The 19,977-nt window shown below is 48.2% G+C and overlaps 3 protein-coding genes and 1 pseudogene across 4 annotated transcripts; 3 read left to right on the forward strand and 1 right to left on the reverse strand.

The window, feature by feature from the left end:
• The first annotated feature begins 351 nt into the window (after nucleotides 1-351).
• LOC125551639 lies at nucleotides 352-1,386 on the forward strand (annotated as a pseudogene).
• Nucleotides 1,387-6,527: 5,141 nt separating this feature from the next.
• Nucleotides 6,528-8,769, forward strand: LOC125553839 (indole-3-acetate beta-glucosyltransferase-like). The gene is made up of 3 exons (XM_048717516.1): nucleotides 6,528-7,151; nucleotides 7,598-8,239; nucleotides 8,378-8,769. The coding sequence occupies exons 1-3, from the start codon at nucleotides 6,528-6,530 to the stop codon at nucleotides 8,489-8,491; spliced, it is 1,380 nt and encodes a 459-aa protein (XP_048573473.1). The 3' UTR covers nucleotides 8,492-8,769.
• A 3,946-nt stretch (nucleotides 8,770-12,715) lies between these two features.
• LOC125551641 lies at nucleotides 12,716-16,551 on the forward strand. Of its 2 annotated transcripts, none has more exons than XM_048714912.1 (3): nucleotides 12,716-13,275; nucleotides 15,261-15,321; nucleotides 16,193-16,551. In XM_048714912.1, the coding sequence occupies exons 1-2, from the start codon at nucleotides 12,739-12,741 to the stop codon at nucleotides 15,279-15,281; spliced, it is 558 nt and encodes a 185-aa protein (XP_048570869.1). In that variant the 5' UTR covers nucleotides 12,716-12,738; the 3' UTR covers nucleotides 15,282-15,321; nucleotides 16,193-16,551. The 2 variants fall into 2 exon arrangements, with proteins under 2 accessions (XP_048570869.1, XP_048570868.1); XM_048714911.1 differs by having other exon boundaries at nucleotides 12,722-13,275; nucleotides 16,186-16,551.
• Nucleotides 16,552-16,684: 133 nt separating this feature from the next.
• On the reverse strand, nucleotides 16,685-19,772 carry LOC125551640 (histone H3.v1-like). The gene is made up of 4 exons (XM_048714910.1): nucleotides 19,084-19,772; nucleotides 18,268-18,369; nucleotides 17,362-17,634; nucleotides 16,685-17,077 (listed from the first exon to the last, which is right to left on the reverse strand). The coding sequence occupies exons 1-4, from the start codon at nucleotides 19,612-19,614 to the stop codon at nucleotides 16,886-16,888; spliced, it is 1,098 nt and encodes a 365-aa protein (XP_048570867.1). The 5' UTR covers nucleotides 19,615-19,772; the 3' UTR covers nucleotides 16,685-16,885.
• Nucleotides 19,773-19,977: the final 205 nt, after the last annotated feature.

The raw sequence follows: 19,977 nt of genomic DNA on the forward strand, positions 1-19,977 counted from the left end.
GCCTGAATTTCGAAATTCTAGACGAAATCAAGATGATTGATGAGTAGAGGTGTACACGAATCTTGTGAACAACTGTTTCCAAGCGCAATGCTCCATTCAAATACACCTCCTCGTTGCTCTGTTCGTAGGTCCCATTTTCCTTAGCAGCCGGTATGGCCTTGACTTCTGACCTTGGGCCATCTCCATTTTCATCACAAGTTGAGATCTCGACGCCAATAATATCAATAACCTCAGCAAAATAACTCTGCTTCCAGTGTTCCCACATGCGGCACATGCAGGCGGTGAAGACATGCATAGCGAGCACCATGCATACACATGCACATGCATCCAGGCCCTATATAAAGGACTCCATATGCCTCATTGCTAACTCATCCACCACAGCATAGTTGCAACCACCAGTGCCTTGGACACTCTCGATCAACAGACTCTAGCTGATCAGTCCTACCTAAGCTTGTTCCCTAGCAAGCAATGGGGTGCTCCAAACTCATAGCTGGCATGTTCACCATGCTCCTCCTTGCTCCGGCTGTCCTGGCCACCGACCCTGACCCTCCAGGACTTTTGTGTGGCCGACCTTGACGGCAAGACGGTCTCAGTGAACGGCCACCCATGCAAGCCCATGTCGGAGGCCGGCGACGACTTCCTCTTCTCTTCCAAGCTGGCCAAGGCCGGCAACACGTCCACCCCGAACGGCTCCGCTGTGACGGAGCTCGACGTGGCTGAGTGGCCCGGTACGAACACGCTGGGCGTGTCCATGAACCGTGTGGACTTTGCGCCGGGAGGCACCAACCCGCCGCACGTCCACCCGCGCGCCACCGAGATCGGCATCGTGATGAAAGGTGAGCTCCTCGTTGGTATCCTTGGCAGTCTCGACTCCGGGAACAAGCTCTACTCCAGGGTGGTGCGCGCTGGAGAGACGTTCCTCATCCCACGCGGGCTCATGCACTTCCAGTTCAACGTCGGCAAGACGGAGGCCTCCATGGTCGTATCCTTCAACAGCCAGAACCCGGGCATTGTCTTCGTGCCACTCACGCTCTTTGGCTCCAACCCACCAATCCCCACGCCGGTGCTCACCAAGGCGCTTCGGGTGGAGGCCGGGGTCGTCGAACTTCTCAAGTCCAACTTCGCTAGCGGGTCTTAATTCCTGGGAGCCAGCCCTGAAATGATCAATACATAATTCCATATATGCATGCTAGTGAAATTTAATAATTCTCCACAGAAGACATGTATTCAAGCTTCTGGTTAAGCTCCATGCAGTTGTAATAAAATTGAATAAGTTAGCCTCGCAGTTCAGCCTTCAGAACCGATATGAGGAATTGAAATGTACTACTTTTTATTGTGGTCTTTGTTCTTTTCATTGAGCAAAATATATAATTATCTTTTTTGCAATTTTGTCATGTTGCCCTTTTATAAGTCAAACATGCGTGGTGCACAATCTTCAAACAATTTATATAACATGTTCTCAAGTTACGGGAATATATTGTCAAAATGTAAAATGTGTCGGTTCAATGCATTGTAGCAATCTAGACAATGTAGTGGGTTTTTTCTACCATGCACAGGGTATCCCATATATATGGATCCATCATCCGTTGTTGCTTTGAGATTCAGGCTACTTTTTTGGTTGTTGTCAAATTGATCTTGTGTCATAATGATTCGGGCTTCTTTTTCTTGTTTCAGTGTATCATCCTATCTCAGTATGTACCAATAATAAAATACACTTGTATTAGATTAGATTTGTTGATAAACGGCGATACACAACAAACCATTATGATACACTTCTGAACGAGAGTAAAAACGTAATGCAACACTTTGAAAGAAGATAAATTTTAACAACAACCCAAAAAGTAAATGCATCCACCTCTTCCTTTTATTGTTTCATAGTGAAAAATCCCAATTTCTCGAACAAGGAACTAGGGCCAGAGGGCTTTTTGGCGTGCTTTTATCAGATTTGTCGATCTATTATCAAGGATGCGCTTATGGCGGCGATCCAGCAGATTGCTCGTGATAATGGTAGGAATTTTCATTCCCGCAATTAGGCCTACATTTCTCTCCTCCCTAAGAAAGATGGAGTGGCCAATATTGCAGGTTTCCATCCCATTAGTCTACTTCATGGGATCCCTAAGATATTTTCCAAGGCCCTTGCACTTTCTCTGGGCCCTATGTTGGATCATCTCATCGCTGATAATAATCAAAGACATCGAAGGTAATTTCATGTTGGTTAGCAAATCTATCAAGTAATTCCATCAGAGGAAGATACCTATGCTATCCCTGAAGCTCGATGTTGTGAGGGCTTTCGACGTTGTTACATAGCCATTCTTGCTGCACAGATGCTGATTGCGGCTTTGGGGCCAAGCAGTGCATACTCAGGGGGGTGCCAGGTGTGCCATGGCACACCCAGATTTTTGGAAAACATTTTTTCACTATATAAAAATTAGCTTATTTTTAAGGCCCATGCAAGCTAATTGAAATAGACTTCAACTTTGTTAAAGTGTGCACACCCTCCATTTTATTTCTAGGTCCGCCACTGGGGCTAGGTGGTGCTCTTGGATTTCGCTTATGCTTTCTTTAGCCGGTATGAGAGTTTTGATCAATGGATACCAGGGCAGTAGAATTTGGCATGCACGTGGGTTCAGGTATGGCGATCCATAATCGCCGCTTCTATTTCTTCTAATTATGGATGTCACGAATGCCATGGTGTTGAAATTTGAGAGAAGCAGCATATTGGGAACTTTGGTGCAATGGTGTGCTCGGCATATGTTATCACTTTTTGCTAATGACATGGCTATGTTTATCAAGCCTTTACCTAATGAGCTCCTTGCGGTGCAGGAGGCGTTTGGTTTGTTTAGGGGATCATCAAGCCTTGTGGCGACTTTGAATAGGACATCTATTGTTTCAGTGCGACGTGAGTTCAATAAGGCACAAAGGATCACTGCATTTTTCTCATACTAATCGCCGGTCAGATTCGATGAAGCCCGGAGGAGTGGTTGCTGCAACCGACGAGGCTCGGACAGGAACTCGTAGGATGCTATCCATCGTTGGGCTTGGACAAGCGAGTGCGATGTGTGTTGCTATTTCAACCTTTGTTTATTTTTTAACACAGTAGAGATATAGACTTTCATCCATACGTAAGTACACTCATCTTTATGCACACATGCACGCATGCACGCATGTCTTATTTCTATGAGCACCATCATGAGACTGAGTTAGCATATCATCTTGAGATTGACGAAGTCGCTACTGACGCCTTCGTAGTCAACGGAAACATCTTCTTTCACTGAACACACATTATCGGATTGCCTAAAATAAGTCTAAGAAAATACAAACGCCAGTATCAAGTCTAGGATTTAAGCCTTGATGGGCTGAGATATAGCCCTCCTAACCATGCAGTCATAGGTTGGTTTCCTATTTCAGCCTTTGCTAATTGGTCCAGCCCAACCAGCAACGTGCAACGCAGCCGTTGGGTGGTCGCGAACTTGACTTATCCGCCGGTTTATCTCTAGTTCTGTACTCACTGAAGAGAGAGAGATCTGCTAATTAGTGTTTAGCGTATAGCATGATTGTACCAACCCTGAACTGAACCTGGCTCCGGTCTCTTTCAAATAGTTTCCTGATTCGTTTCTCGATGACTTGTTGCCAATAATATATTGCACGTTCACGAAGAGAAGGGATTCTCATTGGCTAGTCTACAAGTGAAGCACGCGGCTGATCGATCAGTGAGCAAATCAACGACTGATCATCACAGTTTAATTAAAAATTCATGAGACGCCAGCGAAACAACGAAAACGTGCTTGTCAGTGACGATCAACGAGCCTGTTGTGTTGAGGAGTCAGACTTTCTTTCTGACTGATGATCCATCCAGTGCATGCCAAACATCATTATATGTGTCACGAGATATATGTTCGGTACATATTAGAGATAAGGCTAGGAGGTAGTTGTATGAGATATTCTTATAACCATCTCCTTCTTTCTTCTTTCTTAAGATGTATCTTAGATTCTTCCTTATCTCTCTCTCAAACCGCATGTGTAAAGCCATCTAGGGTTTTGGCTCCCCTACTATATAACATGGACATGTCGCCCTTGACAAGGGTAAGACGTTTACCGCTCGCACATGGTAATCAGAGCCCCTCTTCTTCAACTCATCTAGCTACCAGAACCACCTGTGTCGAAGCCGCACCATGTCTTCCTCCTCTGGCGCTTCCTCCCTGCCTAGTCTCAATGGACAGGTCACCGAGAAGCTATCCCGCACGAAATACGTGCTATGGCGCACGCCGATCATACCCCAACTGCGTGGCGCCTGGGTCTTCGGCTACGTCGGCGGCACCCAGCCGGAGCCGGCAAAGCTCCTTGTCACCACCAAGGAAGGCAAGGAGACTTCAACGCCCAACCCTCTCCACCCAATCTGGGTCCGGGACAACCAGCAGGTCCTTGGCTACCTGCTGAGCAACCTCACAAAGGAGGTGCTCCTCACAGTGACCACGGTCACCACGCCGTCGTGCTGACGAAACCCTCCCTCAACACTCGGCTGGATCGGAGTTCGAGGGACGTTATCGGGCTGAACGTGTGCTGAACTCGGAGGTGCCGTGCGTTCGGTACTTGACCGGTCGGATCGTGAAGACGTATGACTACATCAACCGCGTTGTGCTAACGCTTCCGCTTTCGGTCTAGAGGGTAGGTGGACAACACTCTTCCCTCTCGTTGCTATGCATCACCATGATCTTGCGTGTGCGTAGGAATTTTTTTGAAATTACTACGTTCCCCAACAGCTTTGCTAGCTCGACAAGCTTGGCGTTTGATCTCTAAAACGGATAGTTTGTGTGCACAAGTTTTAAAGGCTATATACTATCCGGATGGTAATTTTGAGGACACCGTTTTTTCAGGCAATGCGTCATCTTCATGGCATGCCATTAGTTATGGTCTTGATCTTTTGAAGACAGGACTCATCTGGCGGGTGGGTAACGGACAGAGTATTCGAGTTTGGCGAGATAGTTGGATTCCGCGTCCCTACTCCTATAAACCCATCACGTTTCAAGGGAGGTGCAGAATTCGTTTTGTCTCGGAATTACTTAACGATAATGGCTCGTGGAATCGGGCTTTACTGCAAAACTACTTTGTACCGGCAGACGTAGCAGAGATAATAAAGATTAGGGCCTCGCCCAGGTTGGATGATGACACCTTGGCATGGGGTCCTGACAAATACGGTATATTTACAATAAAAAGTGCTTATGAACTAGGCTTTGATGAAGCACATAGGGGGTCAGCAACAGGCTCCAGCTACAGACCAGACGGGCGTCGTTCTTGCCGGCAACTAATCTGGTCATCGGATGTTCCCCAAACAGTTCGCAACTTTGCATGGCGAGTTGCTACTAATTCATTGCCAACCTGGAAGAATAAATATGTTTGTGGAATTGAGACTAGCGAACTTTGTCCTATATGTGCCACTGAAACTGAAGATAGTTTTCATGCCCTGCCGATGCACATGGCTGGTGTTTGGACATTGCCAAGTATTTCTACGATGCTCAATACTGGTGCATTAGAACCTCTTCCGAAAATTGAACGTTCTATGCTTCTCATGTTGTTATGGCGGGCTTGGCATATCCGGAATGAGGTGGTACATAATAAACCTTCACCGCCCATGGAAGCTTCTAGTCGTTTCTTGGTGAGTTATCTTGACTCCCTTATTAGCATTAAGACAGATCTCCCTTTAGATAAAAGCAAGGGAAAATCAATCATCACATATGATACAGGCACCAATAGACCGCATGCGTTCATAAGTACTGTACCTACATGGAGAGCTCCAATTGTTGGCTGGGTAAATTTATGTACTGATGGCTCATTTGCGGACGAGGGTTCAGCAGGTGCCGGTGTGGTTTTGAGAGATGATAAAGGTGCTATTATTTTCTTGTCATGCAGGCAACCTTTCTCTTGTCGTGAATCCCTCGAAGCTGAACTATGTGCGTGTATGGAGGATCTGTCGTTGGCTATCCAAAGAACTGAGCTTCCAGTTGCAATCGAGATAGACTCCCTTATTGCAGTGAAGATGATCCAGGCAAAAGAGGTGGATAGATCAATCTATGCATCGCTTATCAAGGAGATTAGATATCTTATGTGCATTCGTGAATCGTGTATCACTCATATCGTTCGTAGCTAAAATAAGGTTAGTGATAGTTTAGCTAAGTTTGCTCGTTTAGAAGGTAGATTCTCGAATTGAGTAATACATTTTTCACCCACAAAAAAAAATGAAACGTGCTGATTTGCACATATTTCCCACGTTTTCCATAAGCAGAATGGCATACATCCGATCAATGCATGGATAAACTCTTTGTCAATACAGGCCTTGTGTTTTCTACTAAAAAAAAGAAGGGAGTTATTGGAATTAATGGTGCCAGAACAGAGCAATAAACCTCCTCCATTTTTCACCATATGCATGTTATTACCCGTCGCATGTTATATAATTGGGTGATCTGATCTGATCCGCGGTAACATTGTCAATTTGGCATTAGCAAGCAAGCAACCAAGAACCAACCATGTCCATGGCCAATGTCTTGCTCGTGCCCTACCCGTGCCAAAGCCACATAAACCCCATGCTACAGTTCGCCAAGAGGCTGGCGTCCAAGGGCGTGCCCGCCGCCCTTGTCGTCACCCGCTTCATCGCCAGAACTGTCCGGTTCGATGCCGGCCCGGTGCGTGTCGAGTCCATCTCCGATGGCCACGATGAGGGCGGCCTCCCGTCGGCGGCAAGCGTCGGTGAGTATGTGGAGAGGCTGGAGTCCAGTGGGTCGGCGTCCTTGGTCGCGCTCATCGAGGAAGGCCACTTCACGCATGTGGTGTACGACTCGTTCATGCACTGGGTGGCGCGCACAGCGTGGGGGATGGGTCTGCCGACCGTACCCTTCTCCACCCAGTCGTGCGCGGCGAGCGCCGTGTACTACTACATCAACTCCGGGCTGCTGGACGCGCCGCCGCCGGGAGACAACGCGGGGGTCAGGAGCGAGCCGTTCGCCGGGTTGCCGGGGCTGGAGAGGTGGGAGTTCCCGTCCTTCGTGTTCCATGACGCGCCGTACCCGGCGCTCACCGCCCCCGCGCTCGCCCAGTTCGCTGATCGAGACGTGGGGGACTGGGTTCTCGTCAACTCATTCGATGAGTTGGAGTATGAGGTAGTAAGATCGAGAAACTTTTTTGGTTCCAAATGCTGATGTTTTTATCCAAAAAAAAGATATTCATTAGTTGCATATTGAAGTTCAGATCAAGAAACATGATTCGTGAAAATTGAACTTTCGGTTTGTGTGGTTTCATTTCTAGCCCCATATTAAGTTGAGCCGCCCTGAAAAAGTTTCCGGAAAGAGCGAAACCTTCAGCAAGAAAGAAACTGCACGTGGGGAAATTTCGAATGAAAATTTAGAAAGTTCTACAGGTTCCATCTTTCTATTTATTCTGGGTTTTCCTTCTTTTTTGAGTTTTTTTTACCTTTTTTTAGAAACTTTTTCTTTTTTTTTTCTTTTTGAGATGGATCTTAGGCATATTTGATGGGCTTAACATGTGAGTCACATGAGTTGGGCCTGCATGAGTTGGGCTTAAAGTGGGTTGGTGTTTCTGTTCTCAGGTTCTGGATGGGCTGAAGCGCCACTTCAAGGTCCGAGCCATAGGGCCGTGCGTTCCTCTGCAGGCCGCCGATGATTCCGGCGACGTCGACCGCTTCACCTACGGCGCCAACCTGCTCGACCCGGAGGACACCTGCATCAAGTGGCTGGACGCCAAGTCCTCGCGCTCCGTCGTCTACGTCTCCTTCGGCAGCAACGCGTCCATCGGCACCGCCCAGATGGAGGAGCTGGCCCGCGGCCTCCTCGCCGCCGGCAAGCCGTTCCTGTGGGTCGTCAGGGCCAGCGAGGAGGCGCAGCTCCCGCCCCACCTCCTGGACACCGCGGCGACGGCGTCGGGCGACGCGCTCGTCGTGCGCTGGAGCCCGCAGCTGGACGTCCTGGCGCACCGCGCTGTGGGCTGCTTCGTCACGCACTGCGGCTGGAACTCCACGCTGGAGGCGCTCGGCTTCGGGGTGCCGATGGTGGCGCTGCCGCTGTGGACCGACCAGCCGATCAACGCCCGCCTCATCGAGGAGGCGTGGGGCGCCGGCGTGCGCGCGCGCCGCGACGCGTCCGCGGGCGTGTTCCCGCGCGGCGAGATCGAGCAGTGCGTGCGCGCCGTCATGGAAGACCAGGACGGCAGGGCGGCTTCCGCCCGCGCGGCGGCACGGCGTCTGGGAGACGCGGCGCGGGTGGTGATCGCGCCCGGCGGCGCCTCCGACAAGAAACTGGGGGATTTCTTGGAGTTCGCGTGCGCCGTCATGGACGATGGCGCCACCGAACCTTCCCCTTCCCCGCGCGAGGCCGCGCGTCGGTGGAGCGAGGCCGCACGCGCCGTGGTCGCGCCCGGCGGCAGCTCCGACCAGAACCTGGACGAGTTCGTGGACTATCTGCGGGCTAGCGCCGGGGAGAAGTGAAGAAAGTCTCACTGTATCTGGCATGCATGGTCTCGTCTCGTCGATCTGCATCACTTCGTCGTGGTGTGGTTTCGCTGGAGCTTTTGCATGGAGTCCTTGCTTGCTTCTCGGGGGGCAGGAGCATATGTGCGTCCGGGCCCTTTCTGCCTAGCCCTTCAATTTCCGCATCGTGATCCATGCAAGTAGTTTTTTTCTCCCATATAGAGCATCTCTTGAACTTCAAACTTTGCAGCACAACAAAACCTTCTAACTAGAATGTGTGATGAAACTTTGAGATTTTTTTCGTCCAACATAAATATACAAAATGAGATATGTTTGATTAAAAATATCTTTGTTAGTATTTACTAGCAGATATGCCAGTGGGTTGCAACATGAGAAAACAATCAGATTATGCAGATGTGGTAGAGATAAAAAAAAGTCAAATCAAATGTCAAGATGAGATAAGGACTTTTAAATGTCATTTCATAAACTATGTCTTAATGATGTCATGATGAGATAATGGACTTATAAAAAGTCATTTTAAAAACTGAAAATGTGATGGTCTCATAACGATTTGATTTTGTAAGGCGCCACAACGAAATATATTTTTTTGACTGAGCAAACTGCATTTGATGGACCATGCCTGAGCTAGATTGATGAATAATGTGTCTCGCCTTGACTTAGCGTAACGGTGTTTTCCATAACCTGTAAAATTGTGATACGAGAATATACATAGTTATGTATGGAGGCAAAATAAACATTTAGTCATTTTTATATAGCTTATAAAAACGAACCCATAGTAAGTTGTGTGAATATTTTGGGGCGCGAATATGGAAACCTTTTTCTAACCCGACGCACGGGGGACTAAATAAAATCGTAACACAACCTCTACAGATCCCTTAATAAAACCTCTACGTACGCGGCGGTTTATTTTGTTCGTTATTTAGGGATCTGTTTTAATTTTTATGAATATTTTCAAAAATTTCATGGTCATTTTTTTAAATAACCGAATATGTTTTGAATACGCGATCATTTTTTAAAAATCATGTATATTTTTTATTTCACAGGCATTGTTTATTTCACTTACATTTTTTTGAAATCATGTAATTTATTTATAATATGTGAACAGTTTTTTGAAATCATGAACATTTTACGATTTTTCCATGGAATTTTCAAAACTCACAACTTTTTTGTGAATATTTTCAAAATTTCATTGCCATTTTTTTCAAATTACCGAATATGTTTTGAATACACGATCATTTTTTAAAAATCATGAACATTTTTTATTTCACAGAAATTGTTTATTTCACTTTTTTAAATCATGTAATTTCTTTATAATATGTGAACAGTTTTTATAAATCATGTACATTTTATGATTTCTTGATAAAAAAATTGAAAACTCGTAACTTAAAAAAATGATTTTTTGGAAATCCCCAAATAATTTAAAAAGGAAAACAAAAAACAAAAATGATAAAACAAAAACAAAAAACAAAATAAAAATAGGGGCGTCACGACCGGGCCATTACCGTGCGGGGAGTATGAGACATGAAGAGAAAAGGGGAGGAGTACCACGGATCAAACCCCGCTCTCCCGTGTAGCAGACCAGCACCTTAGGGTATCTCCAGCCGTTGGCCCCTCGGGAGGGGCAAAAAATCGCCCCATGGGGGCGCACCGGCACTAACCGCGCACTGGAGGCGTGATGCCCTCCAGTCGCAGTGCCCACGTTTTAAAAAAAAGTCAAATACGGCGCAAACACGACTTAAATTTATTGCAAACATCGGCGAGTTCGTTCAAATTTAAACATACTTTACAAAAAAAGGAAAAACTACCGCGGGCTACCCCCGCCGTCTACCTCGCCGCCCGCCTCGCCGCCCGCCCACGCTGTTCTACATGCCGAGGAGGCGGTAGAACCGCGTGTAGTCACCGCCGCCGTCGTCGTCGTTCCCGCCGACGCCTTCCGCCGTCCCTGCTGCATCCCTCCCCCGGTTGGCGCGGCAGGTTGGACGGTCCGGGGGCGTCGTCGTCGTCATCGCTGTCGAGGACCACGACGCCGTGCTCGTCCTCGCGCCCACGCTTGCGGGCGGCGATCTCCTCCAGGGCCCGGCGCTGCCGGACCATCTCGTCGCGGAGGTAGTCATCCCACGCCCACCGCAGGGCGTCCTCGTCGGAGAAGCCACGCCGGGCTACCTCCTCGTACTCCGCGGGGAGGCTGGGCTCCGGCTTGGGCTTGACGAGGACGAAGCGGCCGGTGGGGGAGGCGTTGTCGCTGATGCGGACGCCGGAGCTGCGGGTGCGCGCGCTGACAGGCGCGCCCTGGGGCTCCGGCTTGACGGGGCGGAGGTGGAGGCAGGGGGAGCCGCCGAACGAGGAGGAGGACCCCCCGGTATCCATGCGCCTGGGGTCCAGGAGCTTCCCCGGCGGCGTGTGAAGGACGGGGGAGCGGGGTACTCGAGGCGCGGCGTGTTGCCGCCCTCGATGTACTCAAGGACGGCCTCCAACGTGCGCCCGGGCATGCCCCACCACCGACGCCGGCCGACGGCATTGAGCCTGCCGGAGGGCTCGACGCCGTTGGTGGCCTCGAGCTGCTCGGCGTGACGGCGGCGGAAGTAGGGCACCTAGACCGGGCTATCGGGATGTACCGTGGCCCCTCCCTCGTCGCACGCGGCAGGGACGAGCAGATGCGTGCGATCTCCGCACGCCGCGCCGCGCTGGTGGGTATCGGGGGCACCGGCACGCCACCGGCGCTGATCCTCCACGCCCCAGGCACCCGCATGTCCGGCGGGACCGGATACTCGGCCTCGAAAAGGAGGCGAGCCTCGCTCTCGTGAAGATGGCGTCGACCGAAGCCGTTCACCGCCGCGTCGTCGCCTGGGAAGCGCTCGGCCATGGGTGCTGGAGACGGCGAGAGAGAGGAGAGGGAGGAACGAGGACGGCGAGAGAGAGGAGAGGGAGGAACGACGACGGCGAGAGAGAGGAGAGGGAGGAACGACGACGGCGAGAGAGAGGAGAGGGAGGAACGACGACGGCGAGAGAGTGCGAGTCGCCGAGTGCGCTGGGGTGCGTCTTATATAGGCCGAGGCGCCGCCCGTGCGCGAGCCGCCGTGAGTACGCGTGGCGGGTGAGGGAGGGCGAGGGACGCGCGTCATCCGGTCTTCACTGCGCCGCCCGTGAGGCATCAATGGCGCAGGCTGACCGGCGCGGCAGCGCGACAGCTTTGGCATTGATTCGCCGCGGGAAACGAGATGATGAGGACGACGAAGGGGCGAGAAGAGGATAGAGTCGCTGACGCGGCGGGTCTGCGGCTGTTTCGCGCCAAAACAGTTTGCCCCGGCGCCCCGGGCGCCCCCCAGCGCGCCGGGTTCGGCCTGGTTCCGCCGACGCTGTTTTCGGCCCAAGCCGGCGAAAATCGGACTCCTGGGGATGCGACTGAACCGATTTTTCGGCGCCGGCGCAAAAAAAAACACCTAGGAAGGCCTTCCTGAAGGCGCGGCTGGAGATGCCCTTAGCCACTGCGCTGCTTCTGTGCTCACTTCATATAAGTGTATCAGCGTATCTGAACCGAACCTGGCGTGTTTTTGAAAAACGAATCGTTTTCTTAACTTATAGGTGGCATAGTGGGTAATATTTTGTAACTATGAGAATAATTTTAATGGCGGACGACCAGAAGCAATAGTCCTTTTATTATTTGAGAGAGATGTTGGATCAAAAAATCTGAAAGTTTTATCCCACATTTTTAGGTAGAAAGCTTTGTTGTGCTGCAAAATTTGAAGTACAAAACATGTTTTATATGTGAGAAGCAAAAAAAAGAAATTGACATATAGTAAGTTGGTTGTGTAGCGCAGATCTTAAAAGCAACATTGAGTGGCTAGGATAGCGAGGCGAGGGTGCATATGCTAAAAAATCTACATTGTTGTGTGTCGCTATAATCTACTCTTTCCATTCCATATTACTTGTCGCTCAAACGGATGTATGTAGCACCGAAGTACATCTAGGACAATTAATATGGAACGGAGAAGGATGGTTAGGGTCTAAAGCATCTTTCCCCCGTTGTTTAAGCAGAAACGGTGTATATCCCCCAGCGGATCCGAGCCTCCAATTTCGTTGCTTGAAGCCATTTCACGGCTTGGATTGGAGAACCACAATTCGAAAAGCAAACCCAACCAAGTTGACCAAAGGCCATAAAACCCAAACCCATCCGGACTCTTCGAGAGAGAGACGAAAAATAAACGCAGTATTTCTGAGTTTTCCTCTCCCTCCCCCCTCCCCCGATGCCGCCCATCTCCCTCCTCCTCCCCCTCCTCCTCCTCCTCGCCGGCGCGGCGGCGGCGGCGGCGCCGGCCGAGCCCCCGACCCCGACCCCGACCCCGACTCCCGCGCCGGGGAGGAACAAGACCATCTACGAGCTCCTCCCGCTCTTCGGCCTCCCCCCGGGCGTCTTCCCCGCCAACGTCACCGCCTTCTCGCTCGCCGGCAACGGCAGCCTCGCCGTCGACCTCGCGGGCCCCTGCTACGTCCACTTCGAGTACCTCACCTACTTCGAGCCCCGCGTCACGGGCGTGCTCCGCTACGGCTCCCTCACCCAGCTGGAGGGCGTGCAGGTCCGCCGCTTCCTCGTCTGGTTCAGCGTCGTCCGCGTCAAGGTCGACCTGCCCCCGCCCCCGCGCTTCGTCTACCTCGACATCGGCTGGATCACCCGCAAGCTGCCCGCCGCCGACTTCCAGTCCGTCCACGCCTGCGAGGCCGGCAAGAGGCGGAGGCGGTGCCGCCTCTCCTCCGCGCTCGCCGCCGCCGCCGCTTGGTTCCAGGTCTGATGCACTCCGCCCCTCTGCTCCGTTGAGCTGTTTGATTGAATTCCACGGGTTACTGAATTTTGGTCTACTGGATGGATACTAGCTTTGTTGGTAATTTTAGCCCCGATTATTAGATCATAAATTAAGCTGTCGATTCATCTTAGTAGCACTCTCTTAGTTTCGTGGGCGACTTGTGATCTTTCTAGAGGCTTACTCCAGTGGTAGTTGGCTTTGACTAGATGTACATTTCTGAGGTACTGCGTATTGCTGAAGGAAAAAGAGGCTGACAGTCGCCTCCTGTGTTCGGATTTTACATGGAAAACGATAGATGGGACATAATTAATAGCAGATTAGCATGTGTGGTTGCATCCTGTGCATGTTTTCTAGAGTGGTAGTTGGTTCTGAGTGACTGTACATTTCTAGAGGCTTACTCTCGTGTGGTAGTTGGATTTGACTAACAAGCTGATAACATAATTAATTGCAGATTAGCATGTGTGTTTGGGTAAATTGACCTATCAGTTTATTGTAGCACTCTTAGTTTCGTGGGCTGACTTGTGTTCTTTCTAGAGGCTCACTCCAGTGGTAGTTGGCTTTGACTAACTGTACATTTCTGAGGCATTGTGTATTGCTGTTCGGGAAACAAGCTGATAGTTGCCTCATGTGTTCAAGTTTTACATGGAAAACGAAAGATGGGACATATTTAATTGCAGATTAGCATATGTGTTTGCATCCTGTGCAACTTTTCTGGAGTGGTCATAAACTGGATATCCTATATTGAGAGATGTGTTACACATTTACTTGAAAAGGAAAAAACATACAGTGATACAAAACCAGTAAGCAAGGTTGATTGCTGCTAGAGATGCCAATGAAGTGCAATAAGCAGGTTGACATTCATGTCAGTGCCATTTTTGAACTGTGTATCTTCAATGGTGTTACTGCTTAATATTACTAATAGAAAATTGGCTTTGTACCATCTTAATGATGTGTAAACTGGAAAACACCACTTGAATATGAGATAGGTTGTAGGGCCCAGGGATGCTTGGTTAATGTTACTCTTTAGTTTCGTGGGCGACTTGTGTTCTTTCTAGAGGCTTATTCCAGTGGTAGTTGGCTTTGACTAACTGTACATTTCTGAGGTACTGCATATTGCTGATTGGAAAACAAGCTGATAGGCCTCGCGTGTTCAAATTTTACATGGAAAACGAAAGATAGGGACATAATTAATTGCAGGTTATCATATGTGATTGCATCATGTGCAACTTTTCTAGAGTGGTCATAAACATGATATATTCTATATTGAGATGTGTTACAAATTTACTTGAAAAGGGGAAAAACGGAAGTGCAGAACCAGTAAGCAAGGGGGATTGCTGCTAGAGATATCAATGGAGTGCAATAAGCAAGTTGACATTCATGTCAGTCTTCTGTTTGTGTCGTTGTGCCATTCTTGAACTGTGTATCCTCAATGGTGTTACTGGCTAATACTACTGATAGATAATTAGTTTTGTATACAATCTCAAAGATGTGTATAGACTGAAAAGCACCATTCGAATATGAGGATAGCTTGTAGGGCCAGGGATATATGGGAGTGAAATGTCTCCAACTAGATGATATTTGCGATGGTATTGAGAAATGCCGCTGTAATAGCAACCATATACTAGATGATTATTTTGCTATTTACCCTCTTCGGCCAAAGTTAAATTTGAGGTTGGTCAATGTATGCACTTCTCTTTGACCAGATATATCATTTGATTATTAGGATGAAAGATCTAAATGGTGTGAAAATAGCTACACTCTTTATGATATTATTTCCTGACTTTGACTTGTCTGCACTAATTTTATTTCAAAAATATTGCACATGGCTTGTAGATAATGCGGTTGGTTATACTTGTACATCAAAGATGTAATCAGAAATATGTCTTTATCATGGCACCAGAGTTTCAATGCTCTAGCTGTCTGCTGCATTAACTTCCTGTTTCTAAATATTGTTATGAACCTTGCAGGACTTCTTTGCCCAATTTTAGGGGATGCAGAAGGTCTAATTTTGTGGCAGCATCACACGAGGTAAATGCAGAATTTTACTCTCTTTTCCCGCACCCTTTAGTACAACCATGTAGCTGTTCCAATCATCCCTGTTCATACATTTTGATTTCCATGGATCGTCTTCTGTGCGGCACATGTAGTCTGGGGGTATGCATGTAGCTATGGATCTATTGCTGTGACTGAAGAAACATTTTTAAATTGAGCAAAAAAATATTTCAGAGGCATATGTTTTGTTTTTGCTGCTTCAAAACTACAGAGAACCTTGCAGATTTGCTGGACTCCGTTTCCTCTTGGAAGTCTCGTCATTATGCATTCTTGATCTGATACCCCTAATATAGGGCCTTGCAAGTTCAGTTTAGGTAGCATGCCTTCTGATACTGTTACCTCAAAATAACAAGCATAAAACTGGACATTCCCTCTTCTGGACAAATAACGAGTTTTGGATATCAGTTATTATCCAAAACCTGGTCCGAATGAATCATAATTTATACTACAAATCATGTCTTGTTGCTGGTGAGAGATTTCAGACCATCACCTAGATGTTAGGCATTGAACACGGCAAGTGCAGGATAGCGAGCCGATAATAGCCCAAGGTCACGCCGACAAATTTGGAAAATACCTCTGGAACAAACTAAGAATGTGGCAATGGCCCAGGAGAGCTGTTGATTGTTGGCTTTTTACACCCTTATGTTAATGCTTTACACTTTTATTACAGTTACATAGAGTAAGATTTTTACATTGTTGCTCTTGTTATGTGTACTCCCTCTGTAAAGAAATATAAGAGTGATCTAAACGCTCTTATATTTCCTTACGGAGGGAGTACCTTTTGGTGATTCAGTTAATTTCTGTCCATTTGGACTAATGCATGCTGCCTGCTCTCTGTAGCTTACAGCCTTCTGCGCCCTAAAGGAATTGAAGCACTACACTCCCATTTGTTGATTGTAACACACGGTGTATGTCTACGAGTACTCTGTGCTGCTGTCTGAGCTCTACATTTGTTCGAGAGACGCGCGATCTTAAGAAAGATTTGTATTGGTTATTTAGTCCGAACCGATGATGCTGTGTGCTCCACGCTTCAATACAATAACACTTCTCAAGTGGTCCGCATCATCATTTTGTTGGAGCTTTGGAAGTCTCCACCCAAGTTTCCTCTTTGCGTGCCCCCTCTATGAAAGACAGCAGGAATACATTGTTGTGCTCAGAAACTAAACACAGAACTATATGATATAAGCTTTCAGGCTTTCAGTTTCAGCTTATCCTTTCTGCCATGAACAACCTTCAGTGATGCTGAATATATCTAACCTATGTTACATTGTCAGATTAGGGTAGCAAGTATTCTAGTTTTAATAATTAGAGTGATATCAGATTTCGACCTCGGCTCACGGAGAAGAGAACATGACTCCCTTTTAGCAGCACTGGCACAGATATACAAAATGATACTTCAACATGACCTTGTTCTCCCTGAGTTGCTCTTCGCAATCTGATAATATTGTCAATAAAGTAACAATGCAAGGAGGAGCACAAAGAGCATTCAAACTATTCAGGGTGACTCATGTACATTGGCCTTCATTCGGGTTTTGTGGAATTATGTTGAACTGGGCGGGCGATAGTCCCTGAATACAGAGGAAGAGCCACCGGATGCAGCAGGGGAAGGCGACGATGCTACAAAGTTGCCTGCTGGTAATGATGCCGAGGGGTGGTGTCCTTGATGCTCGGTACCTGCGAAGCGAGATGGGCTTGCTGTAGAGAAAGGTGCTGGACTTCTTGGAGTGTTGCCCTGTAAGATAACAGCTCAAAATGGACAAGCACACGGTTCGATCACAGCGATCATTCATATTCTAGAAACACTTAATTCCACCAAAATGATAAATACAAAAGGGAAATCCAAAACATGTAACAACATTCTGAAGCCTGAGAACTTTAAGAAAATCAGGATTTATTGCTGAAATGAAATTACTAATGTAGAGACTCATTTTCGCTAGCAACTTACGTTGATTCATTAAAGCATCCAATAGCAAAATATAGATTTGAGCTTGAAACATGGCCATTGCGAAAACTTACAGGGTTGTGGTTGCGAGAACCGAATGGAGACCTAGCAAAGGAGGCTGTTGAAGGAGAAATACTGTGGACATGATGCAAGGGGCGCCCAGGAGTGCCCTGGTTGGAACCAGCATCTGACTCCCCAGCAAACTCGCTGAAATTGACATCAACGGTCATTCTCGGCACCTGCCTAGGAACACTTCCATCAGCTGTGTTTTCTGGCGGCTGAGGCATGGCAGCACGCAGCGAAGCCTGCATGCTACGTGTTCTGATTTCTTCTTCGGCATTTAAAATCTGTTCAAACAGCCAAAATCAATCTTCCTTAGTACACTGACTAGTAGTGATCACCGCAGATAATTGTTCGAGAAAAATAGAGCATGCGGCCACCAATACATTTGTACTTATTGTATAACTCTATGCATAAAACAAGGTTACATTGCATATGTGGCAATGTGATACTATAACTTGCGGAATTTGAAAGTCTGATACAAATTCCACCCGGTTCTTATGTCAGTTAACATATATAAGCAACTCCAATTACTTTGCAGAACTCTTCCTGTCCAACGAACTTTGTATAATTCAAATTTGTTGAAGTACTTCATTAGAAAACGGTGCATGTTTAAGCTATGAATTTATTATTTATTTAATCAGTTTCGCATTCAGATGGGATAGCAAGTTTACAATTTTTTGATTCGTATATTTCAAATAGAAGAAAAACTCATTCGAACCAGTGTATTTCAAGTGGCTATTCGAGTAACGATGAAAACAGTCAAAGCCACACACATTACCACCTGAAGTTGTCAACCACCGAATATCACATGGCGTTCAAGGTTCAGTTACTTACGCAGACAGGAACGTAACAGGGGATGAAGAACATAGCAACTTGTTCTGAACCACAAGCGGCAGTCAAAACAATGAGAAAATTACCTGCTTCAGCATCTGCACAAGATCATGCTTTTTCTTACTTAAGGTATCCAGCTTGTCAGTCAACTCTCTCTTCCTTTCTTCAACTCCATCAGGTTGACCCACCTAAAACAGAAATAGGGCTCAGAGGTCTAGATGAAAAAGAGAACAAGCACATATTTGGTGCTCCCAAGCATAATGCACGAAGCTTCCAAGCATAGGCAGTTAGCTTGCAAACAAGAGCAGTATGTGCGGTTAATCAATTCTATTCAGGAATCAGAGAGCACTCAGCAAAATCACCGTGAAAAACTACTCCCTCCGTCCCAAAATAAGTGTCTAAAGTTTAGTATAACTTCGTACTAGAGCTAGTACAAAGTTAAGACACTTATTTTGGGGCGGAGGGAGTATTAAACTGTTGTTCAGCAGCAACCAGTAATATATTGTATTCTCAGGAAAGAGCTGACTGTTGTCCAGTGTAGCTAAGAAGCTTAATTGTTGAGTAGGAGTAAAACTCAAAAGCATCATTAGTTATCCTTACTTATTGGCTTATTCCAACCCAGAAACGGAAGAGACAACCTAGGAATCTCATCCTACTTCCAACAATATGCTAAAAGTCTAGATTCTAAGATAGAAAAGAACCATCACAATACCATGACGAGTAGCAATTCCAAAAATCTACTGTCGGGGCTTCACAAATAGGCATCCACCAATGACATGAATCTAATCTCAAAAAATCTACATGAGTCCCCAAATGAAGGCCATTGTTAGCAGGATGGCAGCTAAAGTTCCACATAGATCAACAGGAAGCTATCAGGAGCCATGAATTACTACGGGCCTCACCTCCGAGTTGGGGTCGAAGCCTTCGCTTTCGCCTTGCCCTTCTTCAGGGTCACCATTGCCGCCGGCATCAGCATCTCCGGCGACCACCTCCCCCGCATCGTCCATTTCCACATCCTCCACCGCCCCCTCCTCCTGCTCCTCCTCATCTCCTTGCTGCTGCTCGTCTTGGCCATCTCCCTCCCCCTGTTGATCCTGCACACCCTGCCCCTCTTCCTCCCCCTGCTGCTGCTGCTGCTGCATCTGCACATCATGCCCCTCCTCCTCCTGCCGCTCGGCCTGATGCTGCTGCTGACCCCCGTCCACCTCCGGCGCCTCCCCCACGGCCACGGGCCCCGCGGCGCCGTCGTCCGGGCGGAAGTTGGGGGAGTTGGGCCGGGGAGCCCCGGCGAGGCGGGAGACGGCGAGGGACCGGCGGTGGAGGAGGCGGCGGAACTGGGACGCGGAGAGCGTGGGTGGGGGCACCGGCCAGCGGCGCGCGGCGTCGTCCCCGCCCCGGTGGAGGTTGCCGCGGTACATCGAGATCGCCACCATCTCTGCCTGGACTGCCCGTGCGGAGTGGGGGCTTCGGGTGCGAGCGCCGGCGGCGGCCCCCGGTTTCGGTGAGCCGCCGTTGGGCCTTCACGGCGGATCTATATTTCGCGTTCTCTCCTTGCGGAATTCGTCGCGGGTGCTGACCAAACTCCGGGCCTTCGGATTAGTTGTCGTTGGGCCCTCCCGGTTTTCTAGCTCATTTACTGTTAGTTAGCTTTGAGTTTTTTCTTTTTGTTTTTTTTAGAGAACAGCTTTGAGTTACCTTTTTTTGTGAGGGGTAAAGCCAATTTATTCATCAAAAGCCACAACGAGTGGGATAATTCAAGATCGTGGGGTTGGGCAAACCAAACGTGACGACCTAGA

This window comes from Triticum urartu, chromosome 4, assembly GCF_003073215.2.
Source record: "Triticum urartu cultivar G1812 chromosome 4, Tu2.1, whole genome shotgun sequence".
Classification (NCBI taxonomy): domain Eukaryota; kingdom Viridiplantae; phylum Streptophyta; class Magnoliopsida; order Poales; family Poaceae; genus Triticum; species Triticum urartu.

Excerpts from the sequence above, each read along its gene's own strand:
- LOC125551640 (XM_048714910.1), bottom strand. The coding sequence starts at position 19,614 with ATGGTGGCGATCTCGATGTACCGCGGCAACCTCCACCGGGGCGGGGAC. Across the intron at positions 18,370-19,083 it reads GCTTCGACCCCAACTCGGAG|GTGGGTCAACCTGATGGAGT; the intron begins GTGAGGCCCGTA and ends TTTCTGTTTTAG. Across the intron at positions 17,635-18,267 it reads TTGTGCAGATGCTGAAGCAG|ATTTTAAATGCCGAAGAAGA; the intron begins GTAATTTTCTCA and ends CTGTTTGAACAG.
- LOC125551641 (XM_048714912.1), top strand. The coding sequence starts at position 12,739 with ATGCCGCCCATCTCCCTCCTCCTCCCCCTCCTCCTCCTCCTCGCCGGC. Across the intron at positions 13,276-15,260 it reads CCGCCGCCGCTTGGTTCCAG|GACTTCTTTGCCCAATTTTA; the intron begins GTCTGATGCACT and ends TGAACCTTGCAG.
- LOC125553839 (XM_048717516.1), top strand. The coding sequence starts at position 6,528 with ATGGCCAATGTCTTGCTCGTGCCCTACCCGTGCCAAAGCCACATAAAC. Across the intron at positions 7,152-7,597 it reads TCGATGAGTTGGAGTATGAG|GTTCTGGATGGGCTGAAGCG; the intron begins GTAGTAAGATCG and ends TTCTGTTCTCAG. Across the intron at positions 8,240-8,377 it reads CGGCTTCCGCCCGCGCGGCG|GCCGCGCGTCGGTGGAGCGA; the intron begins GCACGGCGTCTG and ends TCCCCGCGCGAG.